The sequence below is a fragment of the Simochromis diagramma genome, unplaced genomic scaffold (genome assembly GCF_900408965.1).
Source record: "Simochromis diagramma unplaced genomic scaffold, fSimDia1.1 OVJJ01000293.1, whole genome shotgun sequence".
NCBI lineage: Eukaryota > Metazoa > Chordata > Actinopteri > Cichliformes > Cichlidae > Simochromis > Simochromis diagramma.
In genome coordinates this window covers 10,614,203-10,638,998 of record NW_024386801.1, presented here as the reverse complement: position 1 = coordinate 10,638,998, position 24,796 = coordinate 10,614,203, and the positions used below count along the sequence as shown (strand labels likewise).

Below are 24,796 nucleotides of genomic sequence, written 5' to 3'. Positions count from 1 at the left end.
ATTTGCAGGAGCAAACAAACCTAATCTAATGCAGGACTCTGCTGATGGACTAGTGATGGTCAAGGGAGATGGAATTACAGAAATGTTTGTCTACCGTGCTGTTTTAGTGAGCGTGATAAAATACAAGAATATGAGGTTGAACAGAGAGGCACACACAGTCTTGATAAAAAAGGAAAGTATATCCTCCTTAAATTCTAAGGTTTTATGTACCAGGACACATATAAGTATGGTCTGGTCCTTAGTGGGTCTTGGAATTAGATAAATACAACTTCAGATGACCCATGACATATTACACTGTGTCATTATTATACAATCTAAACCAAAATTCAGGAGCAGTCCATGCACATCCTTACTGCTGAGAATAAATAGGAATTTAAAGGGTTAAGTAGCAGCCAGGTGCTGTTAATCAGATCCACATCATTAAGTAATTATCAGCGTCGCCACGACTGTAAGAGCAGATGTTTTGGCATTTTGCTGGTCTGCAGCATTCAGGAGTGGATTAACACAATGACAAGGAGGAAAAACATCAGCGGTGATCTTATAGAATCAATTGCTGCCCATCAGTCTGAGAAGGGTTATAAGACCATCTCAAAACAATTTGAAGTGAATTATTCTACAATCAGAAAAATTATTAGTGGGAAAAGTCAAATTCCAGACCTCAGCCTGATTGAAATTCTGTGGCGAGATTTTAGAAGAGCTCTGCATAAATGAATGGCTGCAGACCTCCATGAACTGAAACAATGTTGCAAAGAAGAATGAGCCAAAATTCCTCCACAATGATGTGCAATTAAAAAAATAATTAGTTCAAGTTATTGCTGCTAAAGGTGATTCTACAAGTTACTGAATCATGAGGTGCACTTATTTTTTTTACACAATGCATTTCCATTTTGCCTTAATGTTAGTTAAACAAACGATGACAGTGTAATATGTCAGGTGTTGTTCGTCTCAGGCTGCACTGACCTAATTTTAAGGCCTCGTAAAAACCAGGATGAGTTTTCACTGACAGAGGGTGTGCTTTCTTTTCACCATGACTGTGAGTTTTGTCTCATCTTTTCTCGAAAGCAGAACTGAAGAAGTGTTGAATGCTTTCGAGTGTTTGCATGAGGATCTAAGTGAAAAATTTTCTCTCACACTACTGTAAGCTCAGGGATTATCATTATCCTTCTGGATTTCATCATGTGGTTTCGGCACTACTTACTCTCTGATGTCACCGATGCTACTGACAACTTACTAAAGCGACTGTTTCTGCAGACCCAGTCTCCACAAAGTATTTGTCATCACAGGTAACTGTTGCTTTTTGGATGAGACGGCCTCTGTTTTGAGAAACGTCCACAAAAATGCAAACATTTTCTGCTCCCTCCTTATATTTAGCGTGTGGTGGGAGATGCCACGGAGCCTGCTGTATCGTCAGTTTGGGGGTCTCTGGAAGAGTGTATCTGTGGAAGTGCTGGATGACAAAAACTCAGTGGGACTTCTCTACCAGCCTGCATAGAGGAGAGCTCATGCGGCGCCATTACCCCTTCTTCTTTGTGCTCATCTTTTCCACTTTGTTTGGAGAAAAACTCATGGAAGGAAAGGAGCTATTGGAGAGGAACTCACGTCTATGACAGAGGCTCCATCACAGACGGTCTCATTCACGCCATCATTATAGAAAATTTACTTCGCAGACTTTCTCTGCTTCGACTCAAAGGGGGCCTGTGGCTCAGCACAAAAAAACTCATTGTTTCCGAGTGTGGCTGAAGTCTGAATCCTGTCAGTGTGAAGACTTGAACTTTTGCCTTTATATTCAACCATGGAATAAAATACTAAAAATTCTTTTGGTGTCACAGTACATTTTAGAACATATAATCCAAAAAAACATCAGATAGTCAAGTGTTAATTCAGAGCATAAATGTGTCTCTTTTTGATTTTCAGCTAAATATCTGGATATATAATATTTAGATCAGCAGTATGAATGTCTCCAGGTTTAAATGGATTTATCAGGCCATTGCCGATAAACTACCCAGGCTATAGGTCGTTTTATTTTTTCATTCATCTCTATGTAAAATTGAAGGTCAAGGAAAGCTGGAGGAACTCAGTCTCTTTCCTTTTTTTGCACACGCCTAAGAATACCAGAATTGACTCACCCTAATAGCAGTAAATGATAAGACACCCACTGATTTGTCTCACACTGAAGTCTTCTTCCGGAGGAGAGTGCGAACAGGGAGAAGTGAGAATAATGATGCAGGGGTGGGGGGTGTTTTGACTTGTCTCCGTTATTCATGCCAATTAGAGAGATTTGCACTTTTTTTCCCCGCGCTCTTCTCCTGAAAGGTTATGTTTCTTGCCTTAGTTCAACTAATTCTACATATATTGCAATCAGGCAGAAGCTCTTCTTGGGGTAACACTTTAATATCAGAACAACTCAGAAATGATGAGCTGCTAAGGCAGAGCACAATGCACATTCAATTCCAGGTAAAAATGCCCCCGCAGGAGGTAATTGTGAGGATTTGTTCTGCGCCTTTAGGTATTATATTCGGCCCCTGAGATTTCCTTTTCACAGTTTTGACCTGAGTGTTGTTGGAGAGAGCGTTTTAATAATGACCTGTTGACATAGACGTAAACACCGTAAACACATTGGAGCATTGATATGACTTCACAATCTCCTTCGGTGTCTTCCAGGAGTATAGGTCGGTCGCAAGGCCGTTATACTACCCACCAAGATGGTGGCCTTATCGTTGAAGATTTGCGTGCGCCAGTGCAATGTGGTGAAGACGATGCAGTTTGAACCATCCACCCCTGTGTATGATGCCTGCAGAATCATCAGAGAGAGAGTCCCTGAAGCCCAGACAGGACAAGGTTGGAGGATGATTGGTGAAGCCGAGTTACATAATTGAACTTTATGGGCTTCTACATTTGTATTCTCTGTTGCTTTTTGTGTTTCAGCCTCGGATTATGGCCTCTTCCTGTCTGACGATGATCCCAGGAAAGGAATCTGGCTCGAGTCTGGAAGAACCCTGGATTACTACATGCTGCGAAACGGAGTAAGATTTAGTCATATAGTCCTGGGTGGAGAACTGTCAGTGTCAGTTATGGGTTCTTAAAGTGATCTATATTTTCTAGTGGAAGCCGAGACATTTATTCCTCCCAGCTTGCTGGAAGCGGCAGTTTACGGCTGAGGATGATTAGTAGGGCTGTGGATGTCATCGCGTTTCCTTTGCTGTTTTCTCAGGATGTCTTGGAGTATAAGAAGAAACAAAGGCCACAGAAGATCAAAATGCTGGATGGTGCCATTAAAACTATCATGGTGGATGACTCAAAAACAGTTGGCGAGCTGCTCGTCACCATATGCAGTAGAATAGGTTTGTATCTGTGCTATGAGTTCGGTGAAGATTAATCATGTCACGCCACCACCCAAAGCTTAAATTATTCATCTTCTGTTTTATTTTTAGTCAAAGGCATACCACTGACTTCATCTTCAGCTACATTAGGAGACTATGTTATCATGTGCTGTTTAGTTTGTATTTGAAAAGCATATTTGTCTATGCTTGATAAAGTCCTAATCGTGTTTTGCTTAGACCAATGTGGACATGATTCATCGGGATAAAACAAGCTTGTTTCTAATCAGCGACTTAAGTATTCTTCCTAATGCCCAGAAAATGCTGTCACTCTTTGTCATAGAGGTGTTCCCTAAGCTGTATATTTCAATTACATTGAGCTGCTCCCATGCCTAATTGGGTGAGGAAGAGAGGGATGTGTGTCTGGCAGATAGCTTTATTGGAAAATGTTTATTTAGAGTAGGGCTTTCTGCTTGGCTTCTTCTCCTCTTCAGCTTCAATTTTACTTTGCTGGCTCTATACCAGCTTTCCTGAACTTCTGTTTCAAAGCAGAGAGAAATGGATAAAAAGAGAGTTGCAACAGTATTGCAGTGATGGTTTTCTCTGTCGTGATTATTGAACCACTTACTTGAAGCATTTCCACCTCCTAAAAAAAAATCCCTGGCTAACTTTTCAGGAATCACCAACTATGAGGAATACTCCCTCATTCAAGAGGTGCCAGAGGATAAGAAGGAGGATGGGATGGGGACACTGAAGAAAGACAGGACCCTGCTGCTGAGAGATGAAAGGAAGATGGAAAAGCTCAAAGCAAAACTTCACACAGATGACGACTGTGAGTGCAAGCTTGAAAAAGCCAAAATGCTACTGGAATCTTGATGGCTTTACGGCAGCCATCTGACTCAACACCATCATATGGACCTGTACTTTATCACTCGAATCAAATTTATTGCATTGACATATGAAAGTTAATTAATTTTGTGTTATCTTTTTCCCCCAGAGGACACCAAAAATGTTTTTGCAAATGTATAAATCAACCTTCAACTAGCTTTCGTCTCAGCAGAAAATAATGCAAATGAGACTCTTCACGGCCCGTCAGGATTTTCACTTCCCAGTATTAAATTTGGTAGATTTTTTGTCAAAGCTGACGGGTCTGCAGTTCTCAAAATCCCTGGTTAATTTCACTATTACCATCCTCCTCTAGTAACATCTTTGTAAAACTGAATGCCTGTTCATTTTGATGTATTTAGTAATGGAGCATGTGTATTGATTGGGCAGTGAACTGGCTGGACCACAGCAGGACATTCAGAGAACAGGGGGTGGAGGAAAGCGAGACTCTACTGCTCAGGCGCAAGTTCTTCTATTCAGACCAGAATGTGGATTCACGGGATCCTGTTCAGCTAAACCTGCTCTATGTTCAGGTAAACCTGTTACACACATCTTTATAATAAGATAGGAAATTTGTCAACAGATGATGACAGTAATAGTTTTGAGGAAGTTTGATCACCAGATGATGAAAGTAATATTTTTGTTTGGCTAATGTCTGCGGCAGAAAAAGTTATAAATAGTAGTAGGACAGAGTTATTCAGAACTTTCTGTTTGCATGGCATTGCTCACAATGCATAGTGAATATGGTCTGATAGAGCTCTATCCATCCATTCACTTTCTTCCACTTATCCAATTCATTTAAGGCAGGCTGGAGCCTATCCCAGCTGTCGTAGGGCAAAAGCCAAGGTGCATGTTGGACAGGTCGCTACTCTGTCACAAAGCTAACACAGATAGATAACCACTCATATTCACACCTACAGCCAATTTAGAATTGCCAGTTAACGAAACCAGGAGAACAAGCAGACTCCCAACCCTCCCAGTACAGTGGATGGCAAAAGTATTCGGCCCCCTTGAACTTTTCCACATTTTGTCACATTACAGTCACAAACATGAATCAATTTTATTGGAATTCCACGTGAAAGACCAATACATAGTGGTGTACACGTGAGAAGTGGAATGAAAATCATAGTCAAAGGAGCTTGAAAAGAAAAGTGTCTGGACTTCTTTAAGTTACTTGAAGACGTTTCACCTCTCATCCGAGAAGCTTCTTCAGTTCTAAGGTCAAATGGTGGGGAGTCCCAGATTTAAACCTAGTGGGAGTATCCCCCCAAAGAGGGACAAAAGGACCACCTGATGATCCTATAATCGCCTGAGCCAAGGTGTGAAACTGAGTGTGGGTCCCAATCAGCCAGAGTTTCGGGTGAGCTCATTGTGAAACCTGGCCCCACCTTATCATGCGAATTCCTGAGGTCAGATGGCCCAGGATGTGAGTGGGCGTTAAGGCGTCTGGGGAGGGAACTCAAAAATGTTGTGTATGCTGTACAGTGCAGCGAGGAATGCCCGGACCTCTACATTGGAGAGACCAAACAGCCACTTCACATGCGCATGGCACAACACAGAAGAGCCACCTCCACAGGACAAGACTCAGCAGTCCATCTGCATCTTAAGGATAAAGGACACTCTTTTGAGGATGCCAATGTTCACATTTTGGACAGAGAGGACAGATGCTTTGAAAGAGGAGTGAAAGAAGCCATGTCCACTGTGAGCGACCATCTTTGAACAGAGGCGGTGGTTTACGACACCAACTGTCTGCCATCTATAATCCAGTTTTGAGTTCCCTTCCCAGACGCCTTAACGCCCACTCACATCCTGGGCCATCTGACCTCGGGAATTCGCATGATAAGGTGGGGCCAGGTTTCACAATGAGCTCACCCGAAACTCTGGCTGATTGGGACCCACACTCAGTTTCACACCTTGGCTCAGGCGATTATAGGATCATCAGGGGGTCCTTTTGTCCCTCTTTGGGGGGATACTCCCACTAGGTTTAAATCTGGGACTCCCCACCATTTGACCTTAGAACTGAAGAAGCTTCTCGGATGAGAGGTGAAATGTCTTCAAGTAACTTAAAGAAGTCCAGACACTTTTCTTTGCAAGCTCCTTTGACTACGATGACCTGGATGACTGAGAACCTTCACAGACAATGAAAATCATACATGATTCCAAATATTTTTTACAAATAAAAAACTGAAAAGTGGGGTGTGCGTAATTGTTCAGCCCCCTGAGTCAATACTTTATAGAACCACCTTTTGCTGCAATTACAGCTGCCAGTCTTTTAGGGTATGTCTCTACCAGCTTTGCACATGTAGCAACTGAAATCCTTTCCCATTCTTCTTCGCAAAACAGCTCCAGCTCAGTCAGATTAGATGGATAGCGTTTGTGAACAGCAGGTTTCAGATCTTGCCACAGATTCTCGATTGGATTTGGATCTGGACTTTAGCTGGGCTATTCTAACACATGGATATGTTTTGATTTAAACCATTCCATTGTTGCCCTGGCTTTATGTTTAGGGTCGTTGTCCTGCTGGAAGGTGAACCTCCGCCCCAGTCTCAAGTCTTTTGCAGACTCCAAGAGGTTTTCTTCCAAGATTGTCCTGTATTTGGCTCCATCCATCTTCCCATCAACTCTGACCAGCTTCCCTGTCCCTGTTGAAGAGAAGCACCCCCAGAGCATGATGCTGCCACCACCATATTTGACAGTGGGGATGGTGTGCTCAGAGTGATGTGCAGTGTTAGTTTTCCGCCACACATAGCGTTTTGCATTTTGGCCAAAAAGTTTCATTTTGGTCTCATCTGACCAGAGCACCTTCTTCCACATGTTTGCTGTGTCATCTACATGGCTTGTGGCAAACTGCAAACGAGACTTCTTATGGTTTTCTGTTAACAATGGCTTTCTTCTTGCCACTCTTCCATAAAGGCCAACTTTGTGCAGTGCACGACTAATAGTTGTCCTATGGACAGATTCCCCCACCTGAGCTGTAGATCTCTGCAGCTCGTCCAGAGTCACCATGGGCCTCTTGGCTGCATTTCTGATCAGCGCTCTCCTTGTTCGGCCTGTGAGTTTAGGTGGACGACCTTGTCTTGGTAGGTTTACAGTTGTGCCATACTCCCTCCATTTCTGAATGATCGCTTGAACAGTGCTCCGTGGGATGTTCAAGGCTTGGGAAATCTTTTTGTAGCCTAAGCCTGCTTTAAATTTCTCAATAACTTTATCCCTGACCTGTCTGGTGTGTTCTTTGGACTTCATGGTGTTGTTGCTCCCAATATTCTCTTAGACAACCTCTGAGGCCGTCACAGGGCAGCTGTATTTGTACTGACATTAGATTACACACAAGTGCACTCTATTTAGTCATTAGCACTCATCAGGCAATGTCTATGGGCAACTGACTGCACTCAGACCAAAGGGGGCTGAATAATTACGCACACCCCACTTTGCAGTTATTTATTTGTAAAAAATGTTTGGAATCATGTATGATTTTTTTTTTTCCACTTCTCACGTGTGCACCACTTTGTGTTGGTCTTTCACGTGGAATTCCAATAAAATTTATTCATGTTTGTGACTGTAATGTGACAAAATGTGGAAAAGTTCAAGGGGGCCGAATACTTTTGCAAGCCACTGTATATTCAAACCCAAGACCTTCTTGAGAACACAGTGCTAACCACTGCAGCACTGTAGTGCCCCCCATGAAATGTAACATTCATGGGATTAAAAAACTGGAGAGATGTGATTAAGGCAGTATAGCTCAAGTTTAAGATTTTTTGCAGTATTTTAAACTGTAATAAAATACCTTTCTTTTTCTATCAGGGACACTACAAACCACTTTATGGGATGAGCCATTTAGGTTTCACACATTAGACAAGCAACAGCATGTTGTACATGCTACATAATTATACACCTAACATTTGCATAGCACTGGAATGCAGTGGCTAGCACTTTCGCCTAAATGCAAGTACATTACACGTCATGTGTTGTCGACAGAAGTCATGTGTTAATTCCTTAAGCAACCGTTCATCCGTTACAAGAATGATAAGGTTTTATGTGCAAATTTCGGTTTTCCTGTCAGACCAAAACAAACAAAATGAGATTAGCATTGTTTGGTTTATTTTAATTCTAAAGATTAGGTGTACATTTGCTAAATATGAAATAAACTGTAGCCCTTTTTGCGCAAAGAAATGATTATTTATTTAACTCCCTTCACTCCTGTTTACTGAGGGACTGCGCTGCAAGCCTCTGGACAAAATGCCGCCAATTTCCGTACAATGGAATTAATAGGACGTGAAGCAGCTCGGGGAATGGCTCTGGTATCAGCATACATGTACGCTGATGCTAAATGCTTTCACTGATGAGAGCAGCGAGCGTAAATCAAAAGCAGAGTATTCGCACACAGTATAAAACAAAACAGGGAATTAAAAGAAGCTAAAATGCTCCATTAAGCTGAATGGAACTACAGAGCCTGTCAGGGTTTGTCACTACAAACAAGGCTTTTATTAAAAATCCACTATTTCTATGAAATATTGATTATTGCAGCTTTAAATCACCTTTTAATTGTAAACAAATAACAAATAAACATGTTTTTCTATATACAGACATGTACTCCAGAAACACATCACTAGCCAGTAGGGAGGAAATCCCCCCACTGACATCTGGAGATGAACAGCAGGGTGTGGAGTGCCCAGACAAACACACATACTGTACAGATGTACCCTCTGAGATTGAGGGAGAGCTCGAGAGTAGTGTTAATGCATTGGATGCTCCCCCTCACAAAAATGCATAATCTCTGAAAGCAGCAGAGATGTATATCGCAGCTGAAATGTATCTATACATATATAGTTATTTATATTTGACTCTCCCGTCTTTTCAGTTCCTCCTTCCTTGGAAGTTCTTGAATATGTTCAGAATTGACATCCTGCCATCCACCCTCTGTGTCTGCTACAGATGCTCTCCTCCCTTCTATCTGTCTGTTCCTGTTGTTGCCTCTATTTTTTGTACCCTCCATTTCCTTATTTTGCAGTTTCTCTGTCTCCACTCCCTTTCCATCGCTTACACATTCTGACAGTCGCATACATCCCCACCCTGTTACCCTGGCACACATTACAACACTGTGTGTATCATGCTCTCCTCTCAACACAGGCTCATATTTCCTTTCACAATAACAACTCCGCCCCCTGCCCTTGCCCTCCCCCATCTATCTTTCCCGCGTTCTCTCTCCCTCTCTCTCTCTCACACACACACACACACACAGACGCGCACACGCACTTGGCTCGGCACAAGGCAGGAGCTCTAATTTGTCATTGTGTTAAAAAGACCGAACACAGCCAGAAGAGTGGATCATACCACAGGCTGCTCTTGCTCTTTCTCAGTGTTCCTTTTTGAATTTCTTTAGCCTACAAATGTTCCTCTTCGCCCTCTGTCATTCATAATTCCAGCAATTCTTAGAAACTCTGTACTATTATTGTGTAACTGTTCATGTAGTTCATGACATCATTGCTGGTCACTATTTGACAGGACCCTCCTGCATATTTGCGGTGATCTCATATATGTATTCATGATTTTAAGCTTACATGATTTCAAACTCAAACACCCTATTATGCCCACACACACGCGCGCGCACACGCACTCTCACACAAACATTAATGAAAGCTCTGCCAGTAAAAGAGTAATCTTCTTTACCACTTGACCGCTCCCTTTGTATTTATCCTAAAACCAGCATAAATCTCCATAGCAATAGTATCACCCACTGAGTTTTGCTTTTACATTTAACCCTTGATCACTTAATCAGATGTATTACATGTGTCAAAAGTTGGCATATTTTAGTGCAGGGTCAGGTTAAGAATTTGTCTTCAGGACTTGGTATTCTACAGGATGTAACACAGTTACAATGCTGATATTTTAGGGGTCAAATTCAACCTTTACCGCACAATACATATAGAAAGAGAAGAGGAAAAAAGAATCCATTATTTTTAACTGGTTTTAATATTTCAGTCAAGCACTGCTATTTGATTATATACCTTTGCCATCATTTATTTTTGTGGCTATGTGTGCTGTCTGCTCTGCTTGGCCAGAGTGGAACAGTTGACCTCAGCGTTGTTGCCTCAGGCTGTATGTGTCACAGCTTCTGATGTCTTGTGCTTCACTAAAACCAGTTCTTGTATCACTTACCATATCTGCTTCGAGAAATTCGGGGTCTGTCTTCACTCTGTTGCCTTTTTACAAATATGGTATAAAATTTATCCGACTGGTTCTGTGCCTAATGTGACCATTAATCTGAAATCAGCCAGACTGTCAATTAATTCTTTATCAATGGTCAGCTCTTACAGAAAGTATAAAACTAGTAATGAAATGCATAAAAATCAGCTTCATTCATAATTCGCCATCACTAGCTCACATGCAGCTGTGTGCCTGTCAATTTCCAGTAATGCACGTACACAATGAAACGACTACAAGCTAAACAGCATGCTGTATTTACATTGAATACAGTGACACCAGATCTTTACCTCACTATACAAGTTATATTATCCAACAGAAATATTCTGATTGATGATTATTTGAGAGTCGAGCCATCATTTCTGAGCCAAAACAGCAATTGAGGATGAACCCACTTTGGTTTCTGGCTGAGTGACAGCTGTTACATTTACTCTGCTGAATATTGACTCCCTTATCTCACTGCGTTGAGGAACAGTGAAGAGCATACTTTGGATTTGCAGTCAACCTTCACTTTCATTTAAGTAAGGGTTTAGTATCCACTGATATGAAACCCCATTAAGTTTTTCTAAGTCAGATTTTGTTAAAAAAAAAAAATTAAATAAAAACGTAAATGAAATACCATGTGCATGCCACAGCTGTTCTAAATTAACAGCAAAAAATAATTAGCAAAATTATTTTTTATGTTTCTTTAACGGTTAATCTACCAGTATGCGCAACGTCTAATGAAATGTATATTTTTAATGCTAAAATATAATTATGGTTGTTATGAATGAATTTTCAAATTTACAGTTTTACAAAATGGCAGAAAAAACTGTAAAGCATCTTATTATTTTCTAATTAATTACTTCTTTTAGTTGTTTAATGTTACGCTTGATTAATTTCTGACTTATCAGATAACTCCAGTGTACATACCCACTCAAAATTAGGTATAAAAACATGAATTTGTTATTTACTTAATAAATACCAGTACACACACACACATGGATGGGTGGATGAACTATGCTTTACACATTGTAATACCTCTCCATGATCGTCTGGTGCAATTGCCACCTAAATATTTTTTCTAAATACTTGTGAACCAACTGGTAGAAGGAAAACTCGGTGTACAGCGAACAGTGTGTAGCGGAGTGAATGGCATGTGTGAGGGCTAATTTTAGAGTGTCTTCTGTGTCCAGCAAGAGCTTATGTACTCCACAGTGAATTGCACTTGGGAAAAGACTTGATTGTGAGTAGAGGAGATTGTTGTTCTCATTACAGCAGTGAGCTGCTGCTTAGTGTTTCATTGATGTAATGGGACGTAAGAATGAATCAAGTCCACGCTGTGTACTGATATGCTAATGCTAAGAGCATGGATGGAGCCTCTATCACCAGCAAGGCCTCTCAGCTTTGCGGCGATTAAATTTGCTACAGTGAACTCGAAAGAGAGAGAGCAGGGGGCAAAGCTGACTGCCCCCTGGAGCACACAGGTACAAGCATTATACAGAAAGGCTTCTGCTTCTGTGTCGCCCTAAAAGGTAAACATATTATAAAGAGCCTGAAAATGTATTGAATCATAAATGACATCTCAGTAGCACCAAACAGACATAAGGGTTAAAAAAAAATCCTTCATTAGATTGCTTAACACCATACTGAGGACCATTCTGTGATGCAGACGGGTACTGTGAAAAACTGGTGCATTTTTGTGATATCTTTTCCTTTTTAATAACACATAACTGAGTGTGATGACAAATACTCGAAACTGTTACATTTGAAAGCTGCCAGAATTGCTTTCATTGTCACAAACAAATCTTATTTGGCTCCCCTGTGTGCCTTAGTCTGAGATATGATGTATATTCTCTAGAAATGCACTTAGTCATTTAGAAGACTTCATTCTTGATGCTACAGTGCACGCAAAGCGCACAATGAATTGTTCATTGGAGAGCTCCGTTTGGGTGAATTGTGGAGCATTCCCGTGTCTTTGTGGTCTATTTCCTGGATGTGTGTTACTGCCTTACACTTATCCACCCATACCTCTTTTCATGTCTCCTCCAGGCTAGAGATGATATATTGAATGGATCCCACCCTGTCTCCTTTGATAAAGCATGTGAGTTTGCGGGGATCCAGGCTCAGATCCAGTTCGGACCCCACGTGGAGCACAAGCACAAGCCTGGATTCCTGGAGTAAGTTTTTATTATGAAGAAGATGCCTTGATACGAAGATTCAGAATACTTGTTTAGCACATGTTGTACTTTTATACACAGACTTATTTCAGCTGTATGGTAGCTATTCCCTTCCATCAGTAATGGTTGTTACTTCAGGGATTTCCTCCCATGGAAAGCTCAGGGGTGATGTCAGCTGTTACAACTGTTTCCTGATATGTAGGCAGTAAGGCAAAAATGACCTCATAATTAGAGGTATGTTAGAAAAAGGAAATGCCTGTAGCTGAAACCAGTTAAAATGTCATTTGTCTCCGTAGCCTGAAGGAGTTCCTACCTAAAGAGTATATCAAGCAGAGAGGGGCCGAGAAGAAAATATTCCAAGTATGTACATTACACTTCTCAAATGCAGCATGCAAAAAGTGTAGTGTGTTCTCTGTTGAGGTGTAAAATACTTACATAACAGCCAGTACATGACATTTCAAACATATTTACATATGTGCTGATAAGTTTAAGTTGGAAATGTAACTGTTGTTTTTCCAGGAACATAAAAACTGTGGAGAGATGTCTGAGATAGAAGGAAAAGTAAAGTATGTGAAGCTCGCTAGATCCCTCCAGACATATGGAGTGTCCTTCTTTCTCGTGAAGGTAAGAGTTAGCAGGCTTTTTTCCCCCAAAAAATACATTTTTATACAATTAAAATAAAAATATCCTCACCTTCTCACAAAATAAGGTTAATTGTAATTGGGTCTTTCATAAGTTACAGTTGATGAGGGATTGTTATACCTTTTAGATTTAACCTATTTAAGTAAAGCTTTAAATAATCTGGCTAAACTGGTGAATTTGTTTCTTTCCCCGTTGTTACTAAATGTGCTAGTAAAAAATGCAGTCCAGCGATATGAAACTAAAACCTAAAACAAATGTTAATTTAATGATACAGGCATGCAATGCTTTTGTTCTAAAGAATGGCAGCTACGACCAGAAAGCTGCCCCAATATGCAGTGTTGTCACACAGGAATGAGAGCTTGCTGAAAACACCAAAAAGCCCCATTATCACAACAAATCCGAGTCAGAATCGGAGTGGAAGCGTGTGCGCTTGGAGTTCAGCGCTGTGAAATACTTGTGACAATAGCAATTCTGCTCTGTTCTGCTTTGGCAAACACAAAAGTGGAATGGAAGTGCAGCATGTGAATGGGATAAAGTTGCAGCAGGTATTATTAAAGCTCTCTGACAGCGGCCCATTTGGCTACGGACTTGCAGGAAAGAGGGAAAAGAGTGAATGTGCAGTTGTCTGCTGGGGTCTTAATGGACGATAAATGGAATGTTTGGCCCCATAGTTAAAGTACACTGCAGGGTTCAAATTATCTTTGTGTGCACGGAAGAGTGCATGTGCATCTATGTGTGCGAGCGCTGTCTGTGCTCGATGAGGAGATGTAGTGATGGAGGTTTCAAGACTCTTAAATAATTCACTCCAGCTGCACTCTGCTCTTGACGCTTGCAAGGGCAAAAGCATAGGCCTGGCTTTGTTGGAGCATTTAATGTAACCTTCCATTTCTCACCTATGAGTGTCTAATCACTGCAGGTTTTAGGGCGAAAAGCTTTGTTTTACTGTAAGTGTGTGTGTGTGTGTGTCACGTGGGGGAAAAGTAAGAAGCATATTTTCCCTAACCGATAACCAAGGTTAAGCAGTTTGAAATGATATTATACTTTCCACTTGAGATTAGAATACCACACCTCCTGCTTGAATGCGGCCCTGTTAATTATAACATTGAGGTGGCGTACCCTAAAACAATGGAAGTTTTTAATAAACCTTTGCACAAAGATATCATGATCACTGGGATAATGTTATCTGTCCTTGTGTTTAAGAGCAGTGAGCTTGAAAAGCTCTTCTACTTATTGGCCTTTGTGTGGTTCTCAGGGCTTTTCATTTTGACCCTGTGATAAAAACAACAAAAGGACTGGACACATTAAACATGAGCAGTCTGCACTCCCCGTCTCTGCTCATTGCTAATTTTTGTTTTGTCCTTCCTATTCCCCTTGGAGGGGAGCCAAGTGTAGGCTTGCTGTCTCAAGTGAGCTGTAATAGATTTTCAGTGGGCAGATAGTGGTGGGGCAGTGGAGCTGGTCAGACAGAGAGCTGGTGAAATAGCATGCTGCTGTGCTGACAGTCTGTGGAGACCCTGCTCAATAAAGCAGCAGTTAAACAAGACTGAACTCTGCTGGGTCACTTCGCAGCTGCCCTTCTCCTCCTCCACGTGGGGCTTCAAGCCACAGACACAGCCATGTGTATTACGGCAGCATCGGGAGAACGGAACAATGATCTTGCATTTGCGCCTTGAATGAATCATCTGTGTAGGTGTTTAAGCACTGACATAAATGTCATCTGATGTTTTCTTACTTGACAGGAAAAGATGAAGGGTAAAAATAAGCTGGTCCCGCGGCTGCTGGGGATAACCAAAGAGTCAGTGATGCGGGTGGATGAGAAGACGAAGGACGTGGTGCAGGAATGGCCACTGACAACAGTCAAGAGATGGGCAGCCTCCCCTAAGAGTTTCACCTTGGTACTGTGTCCTCAGCTCCACTTAGAGTGTGCTGTTATATACACTTCTAGTCCTATGCATTATTTGTATGCAGAGTGTGATATATACAACTCTTTGCTCTTTCCCCCATTTTTCTTCACTTTCCAATACAAACAGAATCCTAAAAATTGTAGAGACCTCAGACTGCAATATTGAATGGTTTTTGGCATTGCTAGCCGGCTATTTCTTCTGACTTAACAATAGATACCCGGGGGGAGAATGTGCAGAATTTGAATGTTTTATTTATCTGAAACCTTTTTCAATTTTCTTTACCAGCTGTTGGCTGTTTTCTTTCTGTACTGGAAAGGGTCTACTCCATTTAAAGATTAATAGATTATGCAAAGTACTCTGAGGTATATTTGCCAACATTGATTTAAACTAAGAATACTCGCCCACGTGTTTCTGTGGAACGCTTTGAAGTGAGCAGTTTTCAGATTCACTACATCTCATTTTTAATCATCTCTTTGGAGAAATCGGATGCTCCGTGGAAGCATGTCACTTTTTTTTTTCATTAAGAGCAGAAATGAGGAAGGTACTGCCATGTTTATTCAGCCCCAGTAAGGGTTGTTTTTTTTTGTTTTTTTAATCTATGCACAGATAGTAAGGGTTTTATCACGAATAGAGTATTTCTGCAGTCTTGGGTAGATGTTACTATAAAATAATTTCAAATGACTAACTTGTCTTGCCCTGAATCTTTGGACTCTTCCTTGCATTACAAAGGATTTTGGAGAGTACCAGGAAAGCTACTACTCTGTCCAGACTACAGAGGGAGAGCAGATATCACAACTCATTGCTGGTTATATTGACATCATTCTTAAAAAGGCAAGTAGTTGAAAATAAAATAAAAACACATATCTATCTGAATCAATATGAGATACATCCACCTCTTCACATATTCGGCCCACAGTATTCACTGGTGTCTGTTAAACTTCGCTCTGCAGAAGCAGAGTAAGGATCGTTTTGGCCTTGAGGGGGATGAGGAATCCACCATGCTGGAGGAATCAGTTTCCCCTAAGAAGTGAGTAGTATGTAGTGTATAAAAATGCTGACCATTGTGATTCTCTTCACACAGTCTAGTTATTCATGAATTTAAAGCTTACTGTTTAATTGTGCATGTAATTACATTTCTGCCTGCCCAGCAGTGTACTCCCCGAGAGACATGATGTTAGAATTAAACACAAAAAACAGCACTTTAAACCTGAGACAATAACATTAATGCTCTTCTCGATACCCCAGAATACAATTTGTTAAATGGGTAGTTGTATGATTTTTTTATAAAAGCTGCCTCAGGGTAAAGCTACTAGAATATAATTTTATTTTGGGAAAAAAACGTTGCATCATTTGGAGGTCAAGATATCACAGCGGTAAAAAAAAGAAAAAAAGAAACAGCTTGCTAGAAGCTGTTTTAGTCAGGTATTTTTTTCCTATTTGGTTTCTGTCTGTCCAGATTTTCCAGTGTAGCTCAGTGACTGATGGAAATCGAGGTAAAGCAGCTGGACTAGGGCTCTGTCACACAGAATCTGGAAATTTGTTATCACTGGAAATCCACATGGCTGTCAGTGAAACCGCTCTGGTAGAATGGGGCATCATATTCCTGCTGCTTGTGGACCAATTGACTCATGTTGTGGTTCTCAGTACAAAAACATAATTGCTGCCTCTCAAAACAAGCCGTAATTAACTGGTGGAGTCAGGAGCATCTGTTGAGTTAGGCATGAAAACACTTTTTTTTGTACAGTATTTCTTCTGACGTTGCCTGCGTACTGTGAGAGCAGTTGTTGGTGCGTGATAATTGCTTTAATTATAATTCTGTCATTTTTGTCATTTCAGTTAGAAACAGTCACATTATCATTTTGAAGAGTTATTTAAAAAGATCCTCCTAAGTAATACAAGGGAAAAGTTTACTCTAAAATGCCTACATATGCAAGTAATTTAGTTTTTAAATTTTGTCTAGACGTACACGTAAATTTATGTGATAGAAGATCAGATTAAAAGCCTGACAGATGAGAAGATAAACATATACGCCCTATGATCTTGGCATGAAACTGGACAAAGACCAAAGGTAAACAAATACAGAGACAAAGGCTGACTATTCAGAGATGAGACAATGAGTGTGTAACACTCTTACAGTACTAACGAACAGGAATATAAATAGCAAAACTCACAAGCAGAAAGAACATCATTAACCTCCTAGGACCTGGCGTCCAAATATGCGGACATCACATTTTGGGTTGTCTGGACCACAATACTACATTTTGCTCTACAAGAGCCTGATATCCACTTACAAGGACATTATACTGCCACTGTTCGAATGAAATTTATAAACGAATGTCCTCATATGTGGATATCAGGCCCTTTACAAAATCGAGTAAAAAGATAATTCTTTGTTTTCACACAATCATCAGGTCCCAATCAGCCCAAATAGCAAAGAGAAATTAAAAATGCATGCCATGAAAGAGTTCGGGTCTTCGGATGTGAAACTAAGAAGACTAAATGTTAGAACTAGAACCTAAATCATTTCACCAGATCAGAAAATAAAGTGGGCGTTAAGGCGTCTGGGAAGGGATCTCAAAACTGGATTATAGATGGCAGACAGTTGGTGTCGTAAACCACCGCCTCTGTTCAAAGATGGTCGCTCACAGTCGACGTAAATGGCTTCTTTCACTCCTCTTTCAAAGCATCTGTCCTCTCTGTCCAAAATGTGAACATTGGCATCCTCGAAAGAGTGACCTTTGTCCTTTAGATGCAGCTGAACTGCTGAGTCTTGTCCCGTGGAGGTGGCTCTTCTATGTTGTGCCATGCGCTTGTGAAGTGGCTGTTTCTTCTTTCTTCTTCTTTCAGACATTTGTTTGAAATGATGATCTTGAAATATGCAGTTGTTTAGAAATGGGTCCAAAAGGCCTTCCCAACTTAGAAATCTACAATTCTTCCTCTTCACAAAAGACATTTCAAAGAAACCATTTGAAGGCCAAAGTTACTATGACATTCATGCCCATGATGAGTGTAAGTAACCTTCTGACCACAACAGCATGTACAAGCATATAATGTGCATAGGGAACAGCTGTGGCTTAGGAAACAGAGTGGGTTGGCCACTAATCATATGGTCGGTGTTTTGATCCAAACCTCAGTGCTCCTAATGTAGGTGAATGGGTGAATGTGGCTTCTAGTATGAAGTACATTGAGTGGTCAATTAGACTGAAAAATGTTACAAATATGCGGTCTATTTACAATACATGAAGTTAATGTTTTGGTGTGATTAATTATAAAATTCTTCTTACTGCTTTCTATTTCTTTTTATTTTTTAATAAGGTCCACAATTTTGCAGCAGCAGTTCAATCGGGTAGGCCGTGTGGAGCACGGCTCGGTAGCCCTTCCAGGTATAATTCGGTCTGGGTCTATTGGTGGGCCTGACACTTTCAATATGGGTACTATGCCCTCTGCTCAGCAGCAAATCACCACAGGGCAAATGCACAGAGGACACATGCCTCCACTGGTGAGTAAGCGCTGACAAACATGCTGGTCTTTTTTTCTTTTCTTTTTTGCTTTGATTCAGATGGTAACTGAAACTGTAGCTTCCAACCTGTGGGCCATTTAGGAAAAAATGTGCGACCTAAAGAAATCTGATCAAGAAAGTTTCACAATCTTGCAATCAGACTCCTTTTGTTAGGCCATTTGCAAACACTGTGTCTGTGTTGTTTGTTGCTGTCAGAGTCTAGCCCAGCAGGCCCTGATGGGGACCATCAACAGCAGTATGCAGGCTGTGCAGCAGGCCCAGGCTGACCTGGGACATGTCGATAATCTGCCTCCACTGGGCCATGACTTGGTGAGCCATATTACAACCAGTTACTTCAGTTGTGGAAAATATTTCAGAACAGTTGCACCATGCATAGATGGTGCACTCTACCACATTCCCACAATCCTAGCAATCCCTTGAGTTGTGCTTTTCTAACACTCGAGATTGTGTGCTTTCTGATATTACAGCCTCTGGATTTGCAAAGCAAAGATGGCTTAAAAAGAATCAAGCATTCTAATCACATCAAAGTCCATCAAATATCTCAAATATAATTAGGATGTAGGACTGACTGTAAATGTGGAGGCTGTATTTAATGCTTGAGTGTTTCCAAAGCCATAGGTGTTGTACTAGCCTAGTCCTTTAATCCTGTGAAAGAAAGCTGATATGAGCTGAAAATCACACACTACGATGAATGCCAATAGCTCTCATTTTCCTCCACCAAAAGGCATCCAGGGTTTGGGTTCAGAACAAAGTGGATGAATCCAAACATGAAATCCACTCTCAGGTTGATGCCATCACTGCTGGAACAGCATCTGTGGTCAATCTCACTGCAGGTGAGTGCCCGGGAGAATGCTAAATAACTAAAAAAAAAAAAAAGAAAATAAAGGGATGGCATATGTTATTATTTTCTGGTTTTATTAATTTCTATATATGAGCTTTGGTTTCTGAAGTCTGCACTGGGCATAGTGCAAATGGTGTAAATCAATATGTTTTCCAAGTCGGCGTTACTGAGATGGTATTAAAACTAAAATGTATGTCTCAATTTTGCCTCATAAATATTTCTATGATTCATAAATCTTGAACTTGTTGTCCTGAAGCTGAGTTTACTGCCAGTGTCTCTTTCAGCGCCTCATGATTTTTGGCGCAATGCCAGTCAGGTTCCAGCCAGCCTTTTGCTTGGTTTTAATCTTACCTTGCCATCTGTTTGGTTGCACGTATGCTAGCTTCTCTGTCTAATACAAAGCGTTTTTGTCAGCGTGCTCATCTTCCATTTCAAATGGGTTCAAGCTACAGCACTGGCACTGATGTGCTTGTTGCAGCATGTGAAACACAAGCTTCTCCGTGGCTTAGCAAAATTAAGGTGGCAACAGCATAACATATTAAGATGCACAGCAGAGATGTAACCCGATTAGCTTGTAATGATGGCTATCCATCCTCTGCAGGTGAGCCGACAGAAACTGACTACACAGCAGTGGGCTGCGCCATCACCACCATCTCCTCCAACCTGACGGAAATGTCCAAGGGTGTTAAGTTGCTTGCGGCATTAATGGACGATGAGGTGGGCAGTGGACACAAGCTCATGGGTGCTGCCAGGATGCTGGCAGGAGCTGTGTCAGATCTGCTCAGATCTGTTGAGCCCGCAGCCGCAGAGGTGAGGCACCTGCTGATTATTGTAGTGATTTGGACCTCATCTTTATCTCTAATCGCAGTAGTCACAAAGGCACACACAGTTTTGAACTGCATTTCTTTTTATCTGTGTCCCAGCAAAGATGTATTACAGAAGGTTTTACGGGGATGATTTTTTTGATCCTAAATTCTGTTTGGATAATTCATGGGAGCCTCTGTGAGAGCAAGCCAAGCCTGTGTAATGAATGTGATGATGTCATTCCCATACAGCCCAGGCAGACGGTGCTGACGGCAGCAGGAAGCATTGGACAAGCCAGCGGGGACCTGCTCCGTCACATGGGGGAGGGCGAGACTGATGAGAAGTTCCAGGTTGGACGCCACCCCCTCACTGTTTCTATGACACTGCTGGCCAAACAGGAAGGCACACACATTTTCTGAACTCGCTTTAAAAATGTCAATACAAACTTATGTAATCACCTCAGACTTTATTATTAGACCCTCACTTTATGTGGATTTGAAACAAAGTGTCAGAAGGAGAGCTTTTAGTAGTAAAGTGGCAATGCATTGTTCCAGACCTCCACTAACAGAACCATTTCAGTAGCCTTCTCTAGCTGCCTAATTTATTCTTTTACTCTGAAATTCATTTACATGCCATATACACCTTAGTTTAGATGTCCTCTCGCAGCTTTTATACCACTCTCTTTAGTGTTAATGCCTGGAGAAGAGGGCTCATAAATCATCCACGGTCTTGTTCTCATTGACCTTGAGACAGTGTTCTTCTGTTACATTAACATAGTTGGTATTCCATTTGCTATACATAGTAGCACAGATGTGCTGCCTAAAATTCTTAACCATTTATCTCTTTCTGTTATGTGCTACACTTGTTCCACATGCATTAGCTGTGCAGTAATCACTCTATATCGATTGAAAAAATATGAAAACATTTACTTTTCTGATCCCATCAGTCACATGTTTGCAGCTGCGCTGTGTTTCAGTGAAGGACATTGATTAATATGTTGCAGGACACCCTGATGAATCTGGCAAAAGCAGTGGCCAATGCAGCTGCTATGTTAGTCCTGAAGGCCAAGAACGTGGCCCAGGTGGCCGAAGACACCATATTGCAGAACCGGGTGATTGCAGCTGCCACTCAGTGTGCCCTGTCCACCTCACAGCTGGTCGCCTGCACTAAGGTACTGATGTAAAACTTGTTCGTCTCAGCAGCCCAGTAGGTAAAGGACAAACTATTAACCAGAAAATGATCCAAAAAAAAAAAAAAAATGGGACATATATGACATATTTAAAAAATATGTAATACTAATGTTTTATCCAATTGAAGCAGGTCATCATTGTATTTGTTGAATTCTTTAAATAGCAACTAAAGAAATGTATTCCGTATATATGTAGCAATATGTTTTATTTTAAAACCTCACTTGTTGCATTTGGTTAGATGAGGTAAGATTAATTGTAGATACAGTTTGTGTCTTCAAATTTTCTCTATTTTGTTTCCTTTGACTATTTCTGCCAACATCTGTGTGTGGTGCAGGTGGTGAGCCCAACCATCAGCTCCCCAGTGTGTCAGGAGCAGCTTGTCGAGGCCGGGAAGTTGGTGGACCGTTCCGTGGAAACCTGCGTCAAAGCTTGCCGCTCGGCCAGCGACGACGGTGAGCTGCTGAAGCAAGTTGGGGCAGCAGCTGGTGTGGTGAGCCAGGCTCTCAGCGACCTCCTGCAGCACGTCCGCCACTATGCCAGCTGCGGCGAGCCTATTGGACGTTATGACCAGGCCACGGATACGATTATGAACGTGACCGAAAACATTTTCACTTCCATGGGTGATGCTGGTGAGTGAATACCTGTGTTTATTTGAATTGTTTTAATGTGTTTTGACTTTATCACAGAGGTGCTGAAGGTATATTTGTGTTTATGTGTATGTTAAGTGATCTTAAAAGTCCTCGACCTGTTTTGAAAGCTGACACTGTTCGTAATGGCTTGAACCATGAGGCCGAAGAATTTTCAAACACAGTCGATTCTCAAGGGGTTATGGGAAACATGTCATCCAAAACCACTACAGAGTACTCAATCTGGTCCCAATCAGCATCAGGAAGACTTTGAAATTTAACAGGAAACACATGACCTGGGGATTTTTTGAGAGAACAAATGTTTAAATGCTGAGGCACTGCTACGCTTTTCTCATTTAATCTCTTTGTTGAGTTGATTGTCAACAGAGTGTGTTGGTTGAATCCCAAGAAATTAGCATGTAGGCTGTAATGCATATAAATGTATTTCATAGTCTTCTCTGGGTGAGCTATTTTTGAGCCGGAGGTGGGTGAGTGGGGAAACACAGCTCTTTGTAGCAGGTGTGTGTGGAGATGCAACATATATCAAAAGATTGTTTTATTTGTGGGAACAGGGATGACTCACTAGAAACCTAGCTATGAGAGTAGATGAAGATGAAGATTTGTGTGAACCTGCACAACTACAGAAATTTCTTACTGATGCACTAGGTTTGCCTGTTAGGATGAATTAATATACTGTGCTAATTTGTCGAACACTGAAATACTTACAGCTGTAATAGCTCTGGTCGTGTAAGTTTAAGTAGTATGATTTTTCAAATTTACATAAAAATTGTTTTACCTCTACAGTCTCATATGTAAGCTGGTAATGAGAGCCGAACTTACCAGTAACAGTCATCGTCCAATCACATCAATTATGCCTTTAATGAAGATCTGTATGTATTAATGAGGCGCTCTTATAGTCAAAGTGTTAGAAATCCTTTTAGTGGCCTCACAAGCGTTTTGTCTACATTTTCATAGGAGGCAATATTTCCAAAACCTTTTAAAAAATATGCTGGCTGTCAAGGCTGATACAGATGTACAGTTGAGAATTACGTTATTAGTCTCCAAAATTTAAAGTTTTTGTCAAAATTTCCAGAGTGGCTTTTTAACACAGCAAGAAAGTTTTAATTTAGAAAGCATAAATTAATTCTGTTTGCACACAATAACTGGTGGATCATATCAGAATAAATAAATATGACCAGGGTGAAATATTAATAACCCACTGAAAAACTGATCTTTTTATTGAGCCATAGCACAAACAACTGCTGTGCAAAGATTTGCTTTAACTCTGTAATGCTCGAAGCTTGTACAATCAAGTTATTTTATGGTGTTTGTGTTAAAGAGTCATCAAGAAATTGTCAAAAATTCAAACAAAGCCACAAAGTACAGATCAGAGGAAGGATGTGGAAGATTTCAAGGACTCTGAAAAGCAAACTAGTGAGAGACGTGTCTAGAGACCCAACAATAACTGCCAACACACTAGTGAATGATTTAGATATGTCAGGAAGTGGAGTCTCAGAGAACACAATCACTATCCTGCACAGGAATGGAGGGTGAGGTTTCACACCAAGAACAACTCAATTTCTGCACATGAGATACCTTCAAGCCTGACTGAAGAATCCTAAGGACAACCTGGAGAATGATTATGTATACTGGAAGCATCTCTTTTGGTCAGATAAGATTCAATTAGAGCTCTTTGGACACAGAGATGTGTGGAGAAAGAAGGGAGTGGTGTACAATAAAAAAAAAAAATACCATCTTCACTGTTGAAACACGGTGGTGGGAGTATTATGCTGTGGGGATGCGTCAGTGCATCTGTAACTGAGAATCTTGTCAAGGTGGAAGGAATCACGAAGAAAGAAAGATATACAAAGATTTTGAAAGAAGGTTTTGACTGGTTTGCTCAAAGCCCTGACTTGAATCTGATTAAAAATCTGTGGGTTGAACTGAAGACCACGGTCCATGCCAGAAGACCATCAGAGACTCAGACATTCGCCAAAGAACAATGGGCTGGGGTTGATTAGGAGATGTGTGTGAGGCTTGTTGAAAACTACAACAAAGGACTGCAGGTTATTGTCCAGCAAAATGATACACAATTGACTATTAGCTTTAGCAGGCTAATGACCCTGACCCTTGACCCTGCCAGCTTTAGTTTTTTGTTTTGTTTTTTTGTCATTTTGTTTTAAAGTAATATAAGTATCAAAACTAAAACTAGGCTGTTTGGAAAAAGAGTGTTAAAAATCACTGGCTTTCTAATAAAAATGACATTTTTGTGGAGGTGCTAATGATTCTGTCTTCATTAGCATAGATGTCGTCACTGAAAAGACAAAAGAAAAATGTAAATGAACAAAAGCCCAAATCAGCTGAATTTCAGTTGTAACAGTTGTAATAGATCATTTTGATGTTTATACGGGGCACTAACTTGGTGTTTGCGTGTGAACAGGTGAGATGGTCCGTCAGGCCAGAGTTTTAGCCCAAGCTACCTCTGACTTGGTCAATGCCATGAGATCAGATGCAGAGGCAGAAGTTGATGTTGACAACTCCAAAAAATTGCTTGCTGCAGCCAAGCTCTTGGCTGATGCCACAGCTCGGATGGTGGAGGCTGCTAAGGTAGGAAAGCATCAGGCTTAACCTCACAATGCAGTGTGGTTAACATAATACCAGACAAGCTAACTGTTTTTAGTCATTATTACATTACTTTATTGTACCT

General features: G+C 41.0%; 1 protein-coding gene across 5 annotated transcripts in view; it reads left to right on the top strand.

Moving 5' to 3' along the window:
• tln2b (talin 2b) overlaps positions 1-24,796 on the top strand; it is a 91,501-nt gene that overhangs the window by 32,815 nt on the left and 33,890 nt on the right. For 4 of the 5 annotated variants that reach the window (XM_040025736.1, XM_040025734.1, XM_040025733.1 and 1 more), the window contains exons 2-20: positions 2,662-2,838; positions 2,926-3,023; positions 3,212-3,341; positions 3,994-4,149; positions 4,593-4,735; positions 12,435-12,562; positions 12,859-12,922; positions 13,082-13,186; positions 14,944-15,099; positions 15,838-15,939; positions 16,059-16,135; positions 18,424-18,607; positions 18,824-18,937; positions 19,353-19,461; positions 20,071-20,279; positions 20,525-20,623; positions 21,277-21,444; positions 21,798-22,092; positions 24,530-24,696. In XM_040025736.1, the coding sequence (XP_039881670.1) occupies positions 2,703-2,838; positions 2,926-3,023; positions 3,212-3,341; positions 3,994-4,149; positions 4,593-4,735; positions 12,435-12,562; positions 12,859-12,922; positions 13,082-13,186; positions 14,944-15,099; positions 15,838-15,939; positions 16,059-16,135; positions 18,424-18,607; positions 18,824-18,937; positions 19,353-19,461; positions 20,071-20,279; positions 20,525-20,623; positions 21,277-21,444; positions 21,798-22,092; positions 24,530-24,696 (2,640 nt within the window). In that variant the 5' untranslated portion in view covers positions 2,662-2,702. Of the gene's footprint in view, positions 1-2,661; positions 2,839-2,925; positions 3,024-3,211; positions 3,342-3,993; positions 4,150-4,592; positions 4,736-12,434; positions 12,563-12,858; positions 12,923-13,081; positions 13,187-14,943; positions 15,100-15,837; positions 15,940-16,058; positions 16,136-18,423; positions 18,608-18,823; positions 18,938-19,352; positions 19,462-20,070; positions 20,280-20,524; positions 20,624-21,276; positions 21,445-21,797; positions 22,093-24,529; positions 24,697-24,796 lie in introns of those variants that run through there. The other variant, XM_040025737.1, reaches the window with a different exon arrangement.